The sequence below is a fragment of the Gallus gallus genome, chromosome 2 (genome assembly GCF_016699485.2).
Source record: "Gallus gallus isolate bGalGal1 chromosome 2, bGalGal1.mat.broiler.GRCg7b, whole genome shotgun sequence".
NCBI classification, from domain to species: domain Eukaryota; kingdom Metazoa; phylum Chordata; class Aves; order Galliformes; family Phasianidae; genus Gallus; species Gallus gallus.
In genome coordinates, this window is record NC_052533.1 from 120,285,498 (window position 1) to 120,302,582 (window position 17,085).

Below are 17,085 nucleotides of genomic sequence, written 5' to 3' on the forward strand. Positions count from 1 at the left end.
ACAGCATTTTTGTGAGCATTCTGAAAATAGGCAGGCACTTGTGGAGGCTGCCCAGTGCTGGTCTACTTGGAGATGTGTCAGGATAAGAAAACAGGAAGATTTTCACAGGCATAGGATTCCCCTTCAGGTTGCATCTTTCAGGAGCTGTGGATGACCAGTTTGGCCAAGCCTAGAATGTAATTGACAAGAAGATCTCATTATCTGATGGGGACTTGAAAGGGGTGGATATACAACTGAGAGGCTACTGGCTATATGCCTAGATGGCCCTTTGGTCTGATTCAGCACAACAGTCCCCTGTTCTCAAGAATATGCTGACCTCATTCAGAACCACACGGTTGGCTTCTTCTTCTACCACTCTCCCTCCACAAGGCCAAGGGTTTTTTGTATATTTGCAGCAGGGGATAGATTCTAGGTGCAACTAAGTCACTCCAGTAATGCAGCCTTGCACAGCTCTAGCCCACGTCTCCTGGACATGGGTATTGATGGAGGTCTGATTATGTACAATACCCATGTTAACCTTAAGCCATTGCTCAGAGATTTCTTGGAAAAAATATCCAGAAATACAATAATACCATTATTCAGCTTCCCTACCGTGATTCTGAATGTTGTTTATATAACACCATGTGCAGTCGTGCAAATATAAAAGCCTGCATGAAACCAGACTAACACTAAAGCTGCAGTATTCCAGTGCGTGGTATGTTCAGCAACTGAAATCACTAATGGTGACATTGTTTGCAGCTGGCTTATTGAACCACTATCAAGCTGTAACAAGATGATTTTTAGAAAGGCTATGCCCAGGAAAAAGCACAATTTCAGAAGTGGATAAATGCTAGTAGAAAAGTAAGAGTATGTTGCTGCTTCATAACTCATTTATTGCTTTGGAAAATAAAAGGATTAGAAAAGTGTAATTCATGAAGAAAATGGTGACCAAGATTTATATTTGACACAGTTACACATATCTATCAGTGCTCTTTGTTTCAGTGTATTCATCAGTACACAGATAATCTTTTTCTCTGCTTGTTAGGATATTTATAGCACTATGCAGAAATTAACAAAAAAAATTAAAAAATTCAAATTACAAAATCATATATTCATCTATTTGTAGCCCCTCTCTAAATTTCACATTAAAATATGTAGGGTACTGAAACACACACTATGCTAATTTATTCTAATCTATACTTAACCTGCTGTGAAGGCTAAGTCTGGACAAAAGATTTTTTCACCCATGTTAGAAAATTATTCTGTCGAATGTTCCCTTAAGAAAATCTTTATTGTCTCCATGCTTTCCATGGTACAGAGGACCGTGTCATAGTTCTATTCTATGAGAACAAAATAAAAATAAAATAGCAAATAGTCCTCACCAAGGGAGCCTCATCCATTCTGTTATGGATGCAGGAAGAATCTGGTGGGAAAACAGCATGTGAGTACATAATTTGAAACTGTATCATAATATATATGCATAGGGGAATAATTAAGGTTGCACAGGCACCATTCTCCTCCGACTTTTGAGGACTTCATTGCACAGTCTGAATAACATCTTTCGCCATAGCTTTGGGTGAAGGGGTGGAAGTAATAAAGATGAAATAAGTGAATCAGGAGCTAATTACTTATTAATCTTCAAAAATTGCATGGACGCAAAGAGAAATTGCTTTGGGAGGCCTAGAGAAAAAGTAGGAGTGACCACAGCTAGAAACCAGCTGCTTTAAATAAGGTTGATTGTATTTTCTAGTGACAAATGTTAAGTGTACAGAAGTCAGTAAGAGCTCAATTTCTCGAGTTATTTAAGTTCAGCCTATGCAGCAGAGACAAAAAGCACAGGCTAATAGGAGATGCATAACCTACTCCCACCTCTGCTGTTTGTAAGTGCCAGCGCAAATAGTATATTCCATGCCAAAGGAGTTCATTTACCTAGCAACAACAGTCTTCAAAGTGCTGCATAAACATTCCTCTTTCCAGTAACCCCTCCCTCCCTCCTTTCCTTGTCTCCAAGCGCGTAAGAATTAAGGTTCTTTCTAACAAACGGTGTAAAGAAGAAATGTGAAAAAAATATATATAACAATGGACTTTTCAGCGATCTGGCCAAGGCCACAGGTGAACTGTCCGGTGAAAGCCCACTCATTTAGTTTAGAAGCTTTGCCCTGAAGTGTATCCTTACAGCCTGTACATTCACAGACCTGGAGGTAGGCTAAGCTGCAAATGCATTTTAACGTCAACTAAGAGAAAGCCCAGACCGTGAAAGACCACAAGTCGTAGCCTTGCTAGAACATGCTATAGCTTAATTCCACTATCCTCTCAGATATACATGAAACACACCACTGAAAAGTGGTGGCGGATCAGAGACAATATACGGTGTGTCTAATAACTGCTCCTGTACGTGCCAAGTGATTGACATGACAGTGATTGCCAAGCAATTTCTTGCACCACTTTCTCGGCAGGAGCCTGATATCCTCTTGCAGGAGGAGAGCCGATGTGAGCCCCTTTGGGCCCCTCCAGACAGAAGGGGCTGCGGAGGGTGATGCGAGAGAGAAGGGCGGTGCCGGGCAGGGAGCGGGGCGATGCTGCTGTCACTGCGGCGGTGGCTGGGGGCAGGCTGAGTTAGCTCGGAAAAGAGAAACATCAGAATGAAATAATAAAATTAAATTAAAAAATGACAGCAGACGACAGGGCGGGTTGGATGCCTGCTGGGCGTGCCGCGGCGGGGGATGGGAATCCGAGCTCAATAAGGAGCGTTATGGCAGGGCCGTATCGGGGTCCCCCCCGGGTCCCCTCCCGGCAGCTGAACCCTCGGTGCCGGGAAGGCAGGAGGGAGGCGGGGGGCGGCAGGAGCCGGGCGGGGCCGGCAGCGCAGCCCCTCACCCTCTCCGCGTTGCGGCTGCCGCGCTGCGCTGGCGCAGGGCCCGCGGGGGGAGGGGGCGGGCGGAGGAGTGCGGGGGGATGTGCGCTGCCCGCTCCGCCCTGCCCCTGCCCGCAGTCTGCCCGGCCCCACCCTCCCGTGCTCCCCGGCCGCAGCGCCGCCGCCTTTCAGCACCACGGACAGCGCCGGCTCCTGTATCCCCGCGAGCCAATGGGCTGCGGCCGCCCCAGCGGGAGCCACCGCGGCATCCTCCGCGCTGCGGCTCCCACGCCGGTGAGTCACGGCGTCCCGCTGTGCCCGCTGTGCTGTTCGGGGCCGTCTGCTCCCCCCCACCCCCCGCAGCTCACTTCCAGACTTTGCTGCTCGCTCTTAAAGAAAAAACTTGGTTCCCGCAATTCAGAAATGATCAATAGTAACTCAAAAGAGAGAGCTGGCCTTTGACTCAGCTCCGGGCCCCACTCCACTCTGACGTGCTTTGAAGGTGTGAAGGAAGCTCATTAATGAAGCAATCCCACAAGCTGCATCCTCCAAATTCTGAAAAATTGCCCAATGGCTGCCTCTCTGCAAGCAGCATGGGAGTCTGCTACCTTTGGCCGCAGCAGAGGCAAGCGAGCTCAGCTGGACAACGTAAGGATGAGATGGCCATGTGTCGTCCCCTTTGTAGCATGGGCTCAAATGTTGTCTCCTCTAGAGAGATACCAGCTGTTTCCAGCCTTAAGAGGTGTGCACCCACTGCCATCTTTCTAGCAAAATAATCAGATAACCACCCACACGTGTTTCGTTGTCAGCCACATCCTTAAGAGAATCCTTAAAACGAATGGCAAGAATTCTTACAATGCATCCATCCCCTTTTGTGTAACAATCCCGTTAGGTCACGTTCTGCACTCTTCATCAAGAAACTCAGATTCACAACTTCCCAGTGGCTATCCTTATTGTGCGCAGTGGTCGCTGGAACTCCTTTTCACATTCATCCCTTTTTGGGCTTTCCAGAGCCCTTCCTGAGCACAGGCAGCTCCAGATGTAGTTCCCCGTGTTTTGGCACAAAGTGAGTGGTCCTGGGGTAGCTCTGGGCTTTCTAAAATAAATATGCAGCATAAAAGTATATGGTATCTGCATGTACTTGTAGGAAATGAGATGCAGAAGGGAAAGTAACCTAGGCAGCTGTTCTATTGAAATGGTTTAGAAAATCCTTTCAATTTGTCCTCTTTATTTATTTATTTTTGTCAAAGCTTTGGAATAAAGTGTGTTAAAATGCATTTCTGCGTGTTTTACAGGTAGCAACAGCAGAGCCTTCAACGCCAATAGGCTTTTTTCATGTAAGACATAAAACATTTGACATGGAATGTACTACTGAAGCCAGACCGAGGGGGGAGAGGCGTTCAAGGACTGATTTCCATTTCAAACTGCATTCTGGCACTTTGTACTCCAGCACCATTGGTGGATCAATATTTAATGCCCGGAGATTCTGGCTCTGCAGGAGTCATGTCAGGGGACCTCTAGAGCCAATCTGCTTGGGTAGAGGAGTGATAATTATTCATGGGCTCCTGCCTCTTGCTCCTTCTCTTGCACGGCCCCACTCTGCTGACTCAGTGCCTTATTCAGTCTTCTCTCCCTCTCTGCGCTGCTGTAGCTGGACCCCTTTGCCTTCAGCACCTCTGAGCGCCTGCACATCCCACCATGGCTAAAACAGCAATGGGTAAGAAAATACGTCTCTTTTCCTTCCAATGCCACCGCCACTATTTCCTAGCACCACTCCCTGCTCTGCGGGCTCTTCTCAGTGGCCCCAAAGTTTAGAAAAATCAAGACAACGCTAAGCATATTTTTTTTATTTATTTGATGGATTAAGGGGAAAAAAAAAAAAAGAAGAAGAATAAAAAAAAAAGAAAGAAAGAAAAAAATAGAGTTGAGGGAGGGGGAGGAGGAGGGTGGGACCGCGGGGCTCTTTTAACGATCTGAGATCAGATTAAATATTTTCTGATGGGTGAGGTTGGTAGTGTGAGCACAGCCTTATTTTCAAAACGGTTTTTATTATTTCAAAGATTAGCGTATCTTATGGCACCGAATATGTACATAATATTAATATATATATTAAAGTAGAGATATGTTAAAAAGAGAGAAAACGAACGGAAAAGTTCTCCCCCCGCAGAGATGCCCCCACCGCCCCGCAGCCCCGCCGGCGGGCGCAGCGCTGCCCTTTATTTCTGAACCACACCGCGTGGCGAGGGGCAGAGGGGCACCCGGGGAAGGCACCGCGGAGCGAAGCGGGCGGGGTGCGGTGCGGTGCGGTGCGGAGTGCGGTGCGGTGCGGTGCGGGGGGCGGCGGCTGCGGAGCGCACTGCGGGCCGGCCGCGCCCAGCCCAGCGGCGGGGGCTGCGGGGGGGCGAGGGGAAGGAGTCCGCACCTGCAGTCTGCCGGGGGGGGTTGGAGGGGGGGGGGAGAACGGGGAGGGGGAAGTAGGTCACTGCACCGTCGATGGCTGTTTTCTAGCGGGTCCCACCCTGCTTTTCTCCCCCTGGGGACTCTGCTGTTAGCTCGCGTTTGGAAGCTGCAAGCCCCGCAGCCCCTCCCTGCCCACCCGTCTCAGACAGAGCCGCGCCCTGCCGCCTCGCAGCCCCGCTTCCCTCATTGGGGGTGCGGGGACCCCCGGCTCCAGCCCCGCTCTGATCGCCGGGCACTCGTCCGGGCACCCTGTGGGCCAACGGAGGGGGGGGGGAGGGGGGTGCAGCCCGGCCCCTGCCCCTTTGTCTGAGAGCGGCTAGGGAGTGGGTGGGGAGCGGAGAGGCGCAGTGAGGGTGTGGGAGATACGGTACCAAAGGGTGTGGGAGAAACAGCTGCTGGAAGCATCAGAACCCCAACACTTAGTGCGTTTTCCTATTTTTTTTTTTTTCCTTTTTAATTTTTTTTGAGGGGTGGGGGTGTGCATCTGTGAACTGAGACAGGACCTGTGTTTGACGCAGTGAAGTTTTCAGTCATTTGCCATTAAAGTCGTGCACACACAAATCATGTGAAACGACGATGGAGAGCTCCAACACCATCCTTTCCCAAGAAACAAATTCCATTCAGATTCCCATTCTGTGCACTGTCACCACTCTCAATCACGGTGCGTGAAGTTGCACCGAGCCCTCCTGGCCCTGTATGTGATGCATTCTACATTTATTTCTCTGAACGCCGATGTTCCGCTCCCGAGGAATAATCGGTGCGGATGAGAGGCGTTTTAGCCTGGCCATGGAACCCCTGGGGACAGGGCAGGAGACAGCTGGATGCCCGAATAGCGGGGGGAGACGAGGGCTGTGGATTGTGGCCAGCCCTGCAGTGTAAGCACGCCCTCCCCTCCCTGCTGCAGCAATCTGGTAATCGGTATTGATAATTTGTCGTCTGCCAGAGACGTATCGCTGCAGAAGGCCCTGCTAGGAGTGCTGTCAGTGGGAAAGAAAGGGCTCGTCAGCCTTTGATTAATGATCTCTCAGAGCACAAATATCGAGGTTTCTGCAGCAAGAGACATGGCGGAAATCATTAGATTTGCCCAGAGACTGGCTGGCGTATCGCTCCACTTTGCCTACTAACACCTGGCTAACAAGCAGCATAGAAAAGCAATTAAAAGCTATATAACTACCTAGCTCAGGTTTCTGAAAGTACTAAAGACAACAGTGTTCAATTAAAAATGAAGTGAATGTTAATAAAAGCATCTTCCCTCTTTAAAACTCACAAAGGTAAAAGCTTCTTTTCATCATTTCTTTAAACTTCATTCTTCCTTACTGTAGTTATTTTCAGGGAGATTTTGAATGTAGACAACATACAACAATAAACCATTTAATCTCTATTTTGAGAGTTTATTCAACAGAAGAAATTTTATTGTCTCGTGGAAGAGTAGATGTTTTCTCAGTCGGACGTGCTTCCATTTTCTGCTAAATAAGCTGCATTTGTTCTGTACCCAAGCTTTACCCAACAGACCACTAAGAGACCTACACAGTGCCTGATTATTTTTTCCCTATTAAGCACTGTATTTTGCAAAGTGGCAATAAAGATGAGGCTCCACTATCATCGGAGCCCGTGGAACATTTCTAATCAACTTAAGTCAGCCCACCATTATGTTCCTGGCCTTGCTCCAGCAAGACACTTAAGCAGGTGTCTGGGTTTGAGCATGTGAACAGCCCCAATGGCGCTGAACAGAACTCTTCGCATAACTCGGCTTAAGCAGGTGCTAAATACCTACTTTGATAATGTGTGTTTATCATCTGCCATAAAGATCATTATTAAGTGTTTGGAATTTTGTTTTAAGACTCTGTTAAATAAAACCTTCTCAAGGATAACTCCATTGACTTACATCAGATTTCCAACAGCTACAAGAAATTCTGGAGTTCGTTGTACCCTGGATGCTCATGAAGTTCTTTCTGTTTAGTTTGCATAATGTAGGAATGATGCACACCAGGCACATGCGTGCATGTGCATATTTGTGTGTCTTATTTAAAAAAAATATATACATATAATGTGACTGCAGAAAATCTGGTGACTTTTAAATGGTGCTCTCCTCCTCTGACTCCTTCTTCCAAATAAAACTTGGGTTATATGGATAGCGCACAAGTGGTGCATTATAGAACATTAAATCAGCTGATTTTTTGGGTGGGGTCACTACAGACCTGATAGGCCATGTACGTGGTTGTATAATCCATCTTAGAGCACGTACGTGGCAGTGTGAGGGTGGAACAGGCAGCGATGCCACTCAGACAGAAAGAAAATGCATCTGAAATTATTATTCCGCTGTTTTCTTGCTGTGTTCAATTTAAAGAATACTTGTTCTGAGAACGTATTCAGACAATTACTGTACAGAAAGCCATGGTCCTGTTTATGGTCCTTGCTTTTTTTATAGCAATTGACCTAATAGAAATACACAGGATATGCATGAATAATGTGTTAAATGAGTGTTTTAATTTGGACTATTTTGAGATAGTCAGGATGTCTGTGAGGTGACAAATGGGTGGAATTTCTGGCAATATAAATATTTTGGCAGCCCCACATTGCCTCTCAGTAAGACTGATTAAACCACTGTAAAAGCACTTTGGAGTATTGTTCTTTTATCCTTTGTTTTTGTTACAAGCTCAGACTTAGATACTTAGCTTGATGGGCGCAGTGTTGCTGCTCAGTTTGTCTATTAATGGAGTACCACATTATTGTTTTATCTGGTATGTAAACATACATACGAAGTCATAAATATATGTATGGTTGTTGATTTTAACTGGTTCAATTATTTTAATAAGTAGGCTTTTTACCATGAAGAGCTAAGCGTTTTGCCCTGACCTGCCACTACTCTTAAACAATTGCTTTAACAATTGCACATGAGTAGTCGTCTGGACATCAATAGCAATTACAAGCTTCAAGTTAAACAACATATGGCCAAGTGCCAGGCTGCATTCAGACTAAACATGCTTCCTTCCATATTGTGCAGGCTTTCAGTGAAGGTTTTAACCTGTTTTCTCCCCCTTTTGTAAATAAGTGGACACAAGTCATCAGTATGCTAATTGTTAGAAATGTACATATTTGAATAGAGTAATATAAAATTACTTTAAGAATGAATGTAGACAAGATTCAGAAAAGAGAGGTTGTTTTCTCATGATGTTGACAGAAATGTGATTTGACTGAGACATCATCGTTCCACATTTTACCAGGGACTCGCAGAAGAAACGTTTCAATTAATCTATTGATCATTCTTTTGATCATTGCCATGCTAATATAAATTTGCTAGCCAGTACAGTTCATGTGAGAACTCAAGGTTAACACTTATTTACATTATTTTCCTGTTTTTACAAAAGTAGATCACTCTTCCCACTATTGAAAATTCAGGCAGTAATAATTTCACTGACAGTCCATGTGGTTAAGAGCTTATATTGCTTCATAGCAGTTTTTTATTTACCCTGTGAAACACTGAGACAGGAGAACAGAGCATCACCTATTCCATCACCTTATGGAAGACATCCCATAATGTTCAGAGGAAATAAAAATAAAAATCAGCAGCTTGAACACTCCCAAAGTATTCTCTTGCCTCTACATCCATCTTCTCTTGTCCTAATACAAGCTCTATCTAGCTAAATGCTTCTCTGTTTAATAATGTATTCTTATAATCTATTCACATTGATTTTTCCCAGGTTTTCTCTTAATTAATTAATTTAGCCTGGAATCTTTTTTCATTTCTTTGGTATTTGCACTACAATAGCACATTTCTCTAGATTGCACTTTGCACACATTTTTTTTTTTTTACCATCATTATGCATGTAATCTAATGGCATGGTTAGATTTTTCCCAGGTGACATTTATATTCATTTTTTCAGAAAGGAATTCTCCTTTTTCAAATTAATACCACTAATTAAAAGACTGATTATAGCAGAGAGACTGGATGGTCATATTCAGCAATACACTTAGGTGACATTTTAGTCATCAAAGACTGTGCAAAAATTAAGAGATTAATTCTCCTAAAAGCCTCCTGTGAGAAGTAAGCATTATCATGTAGGCTGAAGAGCAGAGATCAGAGGGGTCTCATGGCAGGTAGGTCTGGGCAGTACTTAACCCATGGATCATTTTCATGTAAGTCTAATTCAACTCCTTGGAAGCACATAGTCAAAAGGAACAAGGGACATGCAGTGCTCCTGAAAAAAAAAAAAAAAAAAGCCCTAGGCTTATTTAAGCCCTATGCCTTAAACAAGGCATCTTAAAATGGTGCCACTGCAAATAATTGAGATAGCTGGAAAATTAACTCTCTGACGGCGTGTTGGTCACCAGTTGATAATCCTGTGGTCTGACTAGTAGGTAGCAACTCAGCTGGAAATGGAATCCTCCAACAAGACTTTCTTCTAACTGGACATGTTTCCCAAAGGCTTTACATCTATCGACTACATTTGTCTTTCAACCTGCAATACCAGGCCTCAATTTTTTTTTATCCTGACACTACCAGTAGTTGTGCACAATTCTTTGAGGAGGAGTGAATACTGTGTCACAAACCAGCAGTGATCACTTACCCTGCCTTCAAAGATCTGGTGTTAATTGTCCAGACAAGTTTCTTTTATAAATAAAAACTACTGCTGTCATCAGGAGGCTTGTAGAGAACCTTCCTCAGCAGTACGCATAAAATGGATGGTAGATGAAACAAATCTACAAGTCTTGTCTCCTTGGTCTCAGTGGAGTTCAGCCTCTGGCGGTCAGTCAGAGCTGAGCCCATGGGAGTACAGAAATATGACAGATAATTTGGAGGAATGGCCGATATTATTCACTATTTTTCGTAGGGTACACAGTCAGTGACTTCTGTGGAAACACTCTGATCCACTGCTGGTTTTTATTTTTTTTAAAGATACTGCTGATCTCACTTGGAAGTGGGTCAGTGTGCTGTCGCAGACTGCAGTTCTACCTCTCAGTCCTGAAAGGTGCACCCATGGCTGCCGAGAAAGCAGTGTTTGTTACTCTTGGCATTACTTTAGTATTATTACTCCAGGCATTACCATAGTGGCCCACCACTATCAAAAACTAAGAAACTAAAATTTTTTGAGACCTCAATCTGCACAGACCTGCGTCCTCAAACAGAAGAAAGGCCTAATGCAGAAATGGTGGTTCCTGGGAGCAAAACATTCAAGACATAATGTGTCTGAGCAGCAGCCAGCATACAAAGTTGCTCTTCAATTATTTCATTTTCCTCCACTTACTATGTTTCCCTTTTTTGATAATACATAATTTAACAAATGAAGTGAATTTAAGCCTACAGGGTATACAGTTAAGCTGATGTAGGGCACCTACAGGAAACATTAGTCATTGATCAACACATTTAGAAGCATTATTTTTCGTAGGTGTAGTTGTCTAATCCAACTTGTTCATGAAAAAATGCATAATTTATGCACTCATTCTCATACACAAAACCAATCACTGGGGTCTTCTCTCCTCCATCATGGCAGGAAGATAGAGAGGTGGCAATGAGTGCATCCCCTTTGGCCCAACAGCTACTAGTTGGCCTCCAGCCGTGGCACTGGGATATGGTGACCCTCATCCTTATTTGTCTCCCAGGAGAGTGCCAGAGCTAAGCTGTGTCCTCTTACCCATGGGAACAGCTTCAAGTGCGAGAGAGGACATGAGGACACGTAGGTGGAAGATGAGCCCCTCTGAGAACCTGGGAAGTCTTGGCTTATGGAACCATTGTTGGATGTTGCACACTACAGCCACTGGACTAAAAATAGGAACAGTTGCAGGAGCTGAAAACAAAATCTGATTCTCTTTGGGTGGAAATTAGGAACCTTCAGGTTAAATCCTCTATTTTTGTAGAGATTGAAGCCTGTTTTTTCTTAGATGTCAATATAAACATCCATCTCCTCTACTGGATTTATCCTTTACTCTTTTTATGATTTGACTTTCTCTTCATTAACATGGGCATAACTTTATATAATTATTCCAGCATTGTGTTGTGAAATTATGTTCCATAATGTATAGAAATGTGTAACAATGCTCTCATGTTACTGAATTTGCAGAAAACCATATCAGTTAGATCAGGAAATGAAGCACCTTTCTGTCTAAAGGTAAATTAGCTTTCTGAGCTGTTAAGGTGCTTCTTACAATCCTTACAGAATTCCTCAGGTAAATTTGGTTATTTTATACTCATCAGGATAAAACGACTATAAATGGGGAATTTTGGTTCAGCTAGGGTATGTTTTACTTTAAGCTACCCTAAGATATTTTTTAATACTTTAAAAAGTTTTCTTACATTTAAATACATTCACTAGCCACTGGGTGACTATGTCACTATAACTGCTGATCTTGGTATTATTTGTGATCCTTTCTAAAGGTTTTGAAAACATCAGTGACCATTTTTCTTTGGTTTTATCATATTCTCTGGTTTCCACTCTGACAGTGACTGATGTGATTTCCTTGGCAAGATTCCCCAAGTGTCTAAAATTATTAGGGTTATTATTTTTCATCTCAATAACTATAGAGACTACATCAAGGTCAAAGATTCACAAAAAAAAAAAAATTGACCTACATCTTATCTATGATAGTATATTAAAATTAGTGATTTTTCAGTATTTTTGTCCTCCAGATTCCTGAGTAGAGCTGTAAGAAATCCTTGTATGTTCCTGGGAAATGTTTGAAGTTAAAATAGAATACACAAATTGGTTTCCATCATTTTTTCAAATGCATTTTTTGAAGTGAAATTCAGTTCTGTAAACAATGTTATTAGGATTTATTAAATATCAAATTTAACAGTTCTGATATATTTACTTCTTACATCATTCACATGTGAAAAGAAGGCACAGCGAATATCACCCAGCAGTCATGTTTATTATCGCTTGAATATAAAGTTTTGTGTCTCCAGGTCTGGGCATTCGTTCAATTTATTATGTAGATGTAATACAAATGACTATTTTTAAGCTAATGCCTTTTCTATCCATTTATATATTTTTGATGCTGTCAAGATTACATGCAGGCAGCTTTCAATATTAAACACTGCAGATAGGAAAGATCCCCATACTCATCGTGTTTTAAAAAATAAAAGTTTAATATTTATTAATAAGATATTGTCCTCAAGGCAAATAACTCACTGACAGGAAAACAATGTTCTAACGCTAAACATAATTATTTTGTAAGTAGAATATCTATAACGATTGCTTAAGAGAAATGGAAGATTCAAGTTATTCCCTTCTGAAGTGTATTCACAGTTTTTTGAAGTGAATCACCAAGAAGTGTAACAGTGAGAAGGCTTTCACCTTCTAGTGATGGAAGGTCTTAAAAACAGGATTCAATATGGCAGAGGTATTTTCATGTGCACTGCAGCGTTGTAATTATCACTTGGTGTAGGTCACCAATGTTATTCTGCAGTCTCAGCTCTTCTGGTATCCTGATCTCTTCTGCATGAGAGGTGATCATTGCAGTCAAGGAGGATAAAAGATTGCCATAATGAGAATAAACTTTGAACCACAGCATAAAACTTAGACCATTTAGGGAAGCAAACAGAAACGATCTACATCACAAAGCTTCTAAAATTACACTTGATACATTTCTATGTTGCGATATGGGTATAATTTCCCGGAAAAACCAAAAATTAAGGAAGAGTATCCATGAAACAGAATACTAGATCACTTGAACCTCAGTCTGTCCCTGAGCTTCTGTTCTGATATTCCCATAGTCTTTCAGTGCCATTTGTACTTCAGATGAAAGCTTGAGCTGGCAGTCAGGAAGACTTCTATTTTTGATTTCCCAACGCTGAACTTCCTTCTGAGCATTCTGCCATTCAAATTGCAGCTTCCCATCTGCTCCATCCTTCCCACCCACTGATTTCTACTCCCAGTCCATCTCCTTGATGCCCTTTTTCTGAAACTCAGTCTATTTATCCAGTCACCATTCTGGGTCCTTTTTCAATTATTCCATCCCTTAACAGGCTTTACCTTTTAAAATATATTTTATTTTCATTTTCATTTATCTGCTATTGGTGATTTCTTCTACCAGGCAGATTCAGTTTTCTTCCCTTCACATAGCCTTTAGTTGTCCTCCAGTATACCTCTATACCTGTGAGGGACCAGACACAGAGGAGGTTGCTTTCTTTTTCAGATTTCCAGCACTCCTCTGGCCCACAGCAAGCAGGAGGAGCAGTGTTTGAGGCATCATTCTCAGCCCATGTCAATTCAGGCATGTCCAGAACAAAGTACCTTTAGAGAATTTGGCTGTGCATTTTTGGACATGTCTCTCTTAGTCCTGAGTGAAGCCTGAAAACAGATATTTCAATGAGTTATTCCATTGCCAGGCGTGGGCAGATTTTTCAAGGAAAGAATGATTTCCTGGCACAGAGTCTAGAGGCTTTCAAACAAATGCAGTATTTGTCCAGTTTGCCATATGCAAGCTCTCTATTTTTCTGTAGTCATCTTCCCTGAAATGGTGAAATGATTATTGCTAAAAATTTCACCCAAATTCAGCAGCAGGCAGCCCTCCAATCAACAAAACCATTGGCCAAATCATTATAATTTATCCAAGTGATGGTGGAACGAGGTCTCCTATGCTTTCTCATGCAAGTGAACTAAAAATCTGGCACTAGGTGGGAAATAGCACTCACTATGATGTATAGGCCATACATTTGAGTGGATAAGATGTGCAAAGATCAGGAAGACTGGTCTTGCTAGAATTATGTCCTAAACCGGTGCAAATCTACAGCAATAGAACCCATGTTGATTTATGTCTGATGAACCCTTTCTTTTTTTCCCTTTAAATTTCCAGGAGCAGCTTAGGAAGGAAGCATCTCCTTCATTATTTTGAATAGTCATATAAGAGCCAACCACACTAATAAAGGAGAATTGGATTACACAGGAAAAGAGACTTTTTAATACAGGAAAAGGAATTTTATTACACAGCAAAAGAGAAAAATCAGGACATTATAAGCTCCAGTTAGTTTTCAGATGTATTGAAATATGTGATGGGCAGGCCAGCCCTGGAAGCTTGGTAAGGCTGTTACAAGGAGCAAGCTGAAAAACATGGAAGAAGTTTTGACTTGCCTTTAACAACAGTGTTGATGCTGGGATGTGGTGGTGCACAGTGTACTGAAAATGTGGGTATTGCAGGCAAAAGTCTCCTTACTCTAAATGACCCAGACACGCACCCAAGCAGAGACCACAGATATCAGTAGTGCATCCTGACAGGGATCGACTGCTGATGGATTTAATTTAGCAGCAGAGAAGTACTGCAGGTAAATAGACCCAGACAGGCAGGGAGGCAGACAGACAGGTACAAAGAGATAAACAGACTGACACAAAAAATGACATCTAGATAATTATAACTTTAGTGATATTTCAAAACGGGAAAAAATCACTAAATTGAAAAACTGTGTAAAAGTAGAAAATATGAAAAACTGTGGTGGATCATAAAATATTTCATTCAGAACAGTCACATAATTAAAATCGACATAAGTTGTTGTAGTTCATGCATTTATGCATCGATTTTACATCTTCAAAGTCTGCATGTTTGTGTTATGCAAATCCAAGCAAAGCTACTTCTTACACAGGTGGCTTCCTCTAACCACTGCTTCCTCTTTTTTTTTAATTGTGTTAGTTGTAACAAAAATATCCCACCAACAGTTGCTCTCTCTCAGACAGTTTAATGAATTCTGAATAATACATCAACTTGTTTGCACCATCAGCATAGTTTCAAAGAAGAGTTTGTTATTCTTTTATTTAATTACCATTCATTTCACACATCCTCTGATTAAAGTAATCAATATTATTTATAATCTGTGCCTAACTGATAAACTTTAGTAATATGCTGCTGAGTGGTATAATTGTTTTCTTAATTTAGGCAATCCAATATTTGTATATAGGCCTAAAGACATGCCAGGATATGATAGTAGAAATAATTATCAGTTCATTAGTAATAATAGGTGCATAGATAGTTTAGTCATGCAGAAAAATATCTGAAAGCCGCAGAATAACAGACATTTTGCAAATAGCTCAAAAAATTCATCTTAGCCCCTGAGAAAGCATTTGTTGGATTGTTCCCCACTCAAAGCCAAAGAGAACTTTTCAGTTGACTTGGAAAAAGTCTGGGATTCCATCCACGGTTGTTCTGATTGACAGTGAAATATGGCATTAAGAAGCTCAGGACTGACAAAAACTTCAATCTATTTTCATCCATTTTATTGGGAGTTAGGACAAGTTCCTGACAGTAGAATGTTGCTAGTCACAGACTATGTCTTCTAGATAAGCTTATAGAGACCTACTGATAAATTCTACAGCTCGGTGGTTGAGCTTTACTGTCATACACATACATAGCATGTATTTTTCCTCAGACAAAGAAAGGATGGGACAAATTGCTTGTCACCCAGCAGGAGTCAGCGTTGCTGAAGATTTCATCCATCAGTTCACAGGAGTCACTTCATTGGTTGACGCTGCACTAATAAGTTCTACTAATAAAGGCAAAGCATGTCCAATCAAATCACAGAATCACAGAATCACAGGGGTTGGAAGGGACCTCAAGAGAACATCAAGTCCAACCCCCCTGCTAAAGCAGGTACCCTACAATAGGTTGCACAGGTAGGCATCCAGAAGGGTCTTGACTATCTCCACAGAAGGAGACTCCGCAACAAATCCTTCAGATTTATTATGTGATCTGGATTGGGTTTTAGGCTTGACCATAACTGTTTTAAATCGTGGCAAACTCCGTTTAAAATAGACAAATTTATATTCACAAGCTCTCTTTCTAATATGATTCAGTGGTTTTGCTTAATGACAAAACTTGCAGATACCCTGGATTTTTTGTGTTAATATTCACTGATACACAAACTTATTTTATTTGCAATAGTTCTAAGAACAAGATGATGACTTAAACTCCAAAAGCCATACGAAATCCCCCCCCCCCCTCTCCCCCCAGTGATGCAAAGCCAATAAATAAATAAATAGTTAAAATGATGGTCTTTATCTCCTTCTGTGCATCTTGTTTTTTGCCTCCATCTGTTCTGTGTGTTTTATTGCTTGCAGACCTGAAAAGGTACTTGAACCACTGCATTTCACAAAGAGGTAGGATGACTGGAGAAGTGGTGATGACTACACCTGAAGTCCAGCAGCTGAGTGGGCTGGAGTCTCTTGTGCTACCACAGCAACATGGCAAAAAGAAAGAGTGAGGTTCTGTGGCATGGAGGTAGGATGGAGACCAGTGAAGGATTGAGCTGCTAGCCTTACGTCCCACAGGAGCATAAGACTCTGGGAACTGAAAATCTGGTTGGAGATCTAGAGGTCATCTACTCTATCCTGCTACATGGAGCAGGACCATCACAAGTTCATCTAGCCAGCTTCTGAAATCTTCCATGGATAATCTCACAATTAACATCTCAAGCCACAGTTTGTGGCTGTAGCTCCTTCTTCTGTTATTTGGCAGTACCTGGTTGGGGGAATTGGCTCTGTCATTTCACGGATCATCCCTCTAGTTCTAAGCAATTAGCCTGTCACCCCTTAAGAGTCCTCTTTGCCAAATAAGCAAATCTGATCCTTTCCACAAGCCAGCACAGGCCACGTGCTGCAGGTAACCCTCTGCTAGACCCACTCCTGTTTGTCCATGTTTCCCTTTAACTGGGGCAGTACATCAGGTGAAGCCTCGCAACACCAAATAGGTTCAATCAACCCAACCTGTCAGCCTGTTCATTCACACACAGCTCTGTGTCTGGCTGGCCTCCCCCCTCAGTTTTCCTCATCTGATCGCTTTAGAGTGATAGAGGAAATTGCAAAAAAGCT

The 17,085-nt window shown here is 42.5% G+C and overlaps 1 protein-coding gene across 1 annotated transcript in view; it reads left to right on the forward strand.

Annotated features, from left to right (window-relative positions):
- The first annotated feature begins 4,445 nt into the window (after window positions 1-4,445).
- The window catches only part of STMN2 (stathmin 2), a 34,422-nt gene continuing 21,782 nt past the window's right edge, over window positions 4,446-17,085 (forward strand). The window contains exon 1 of the mRNA NM_205181.2: window positions 4,446-4,550. Within this exon, the coding sequence (NP_990512.1) occupies window positions 4,532-4,550 (19 nt within the window). The 5' untranslated portion in view covers window positions 4,446-4,531. The remainder of the gene's footprint in view (window positions 4,551-17,085) is intronic.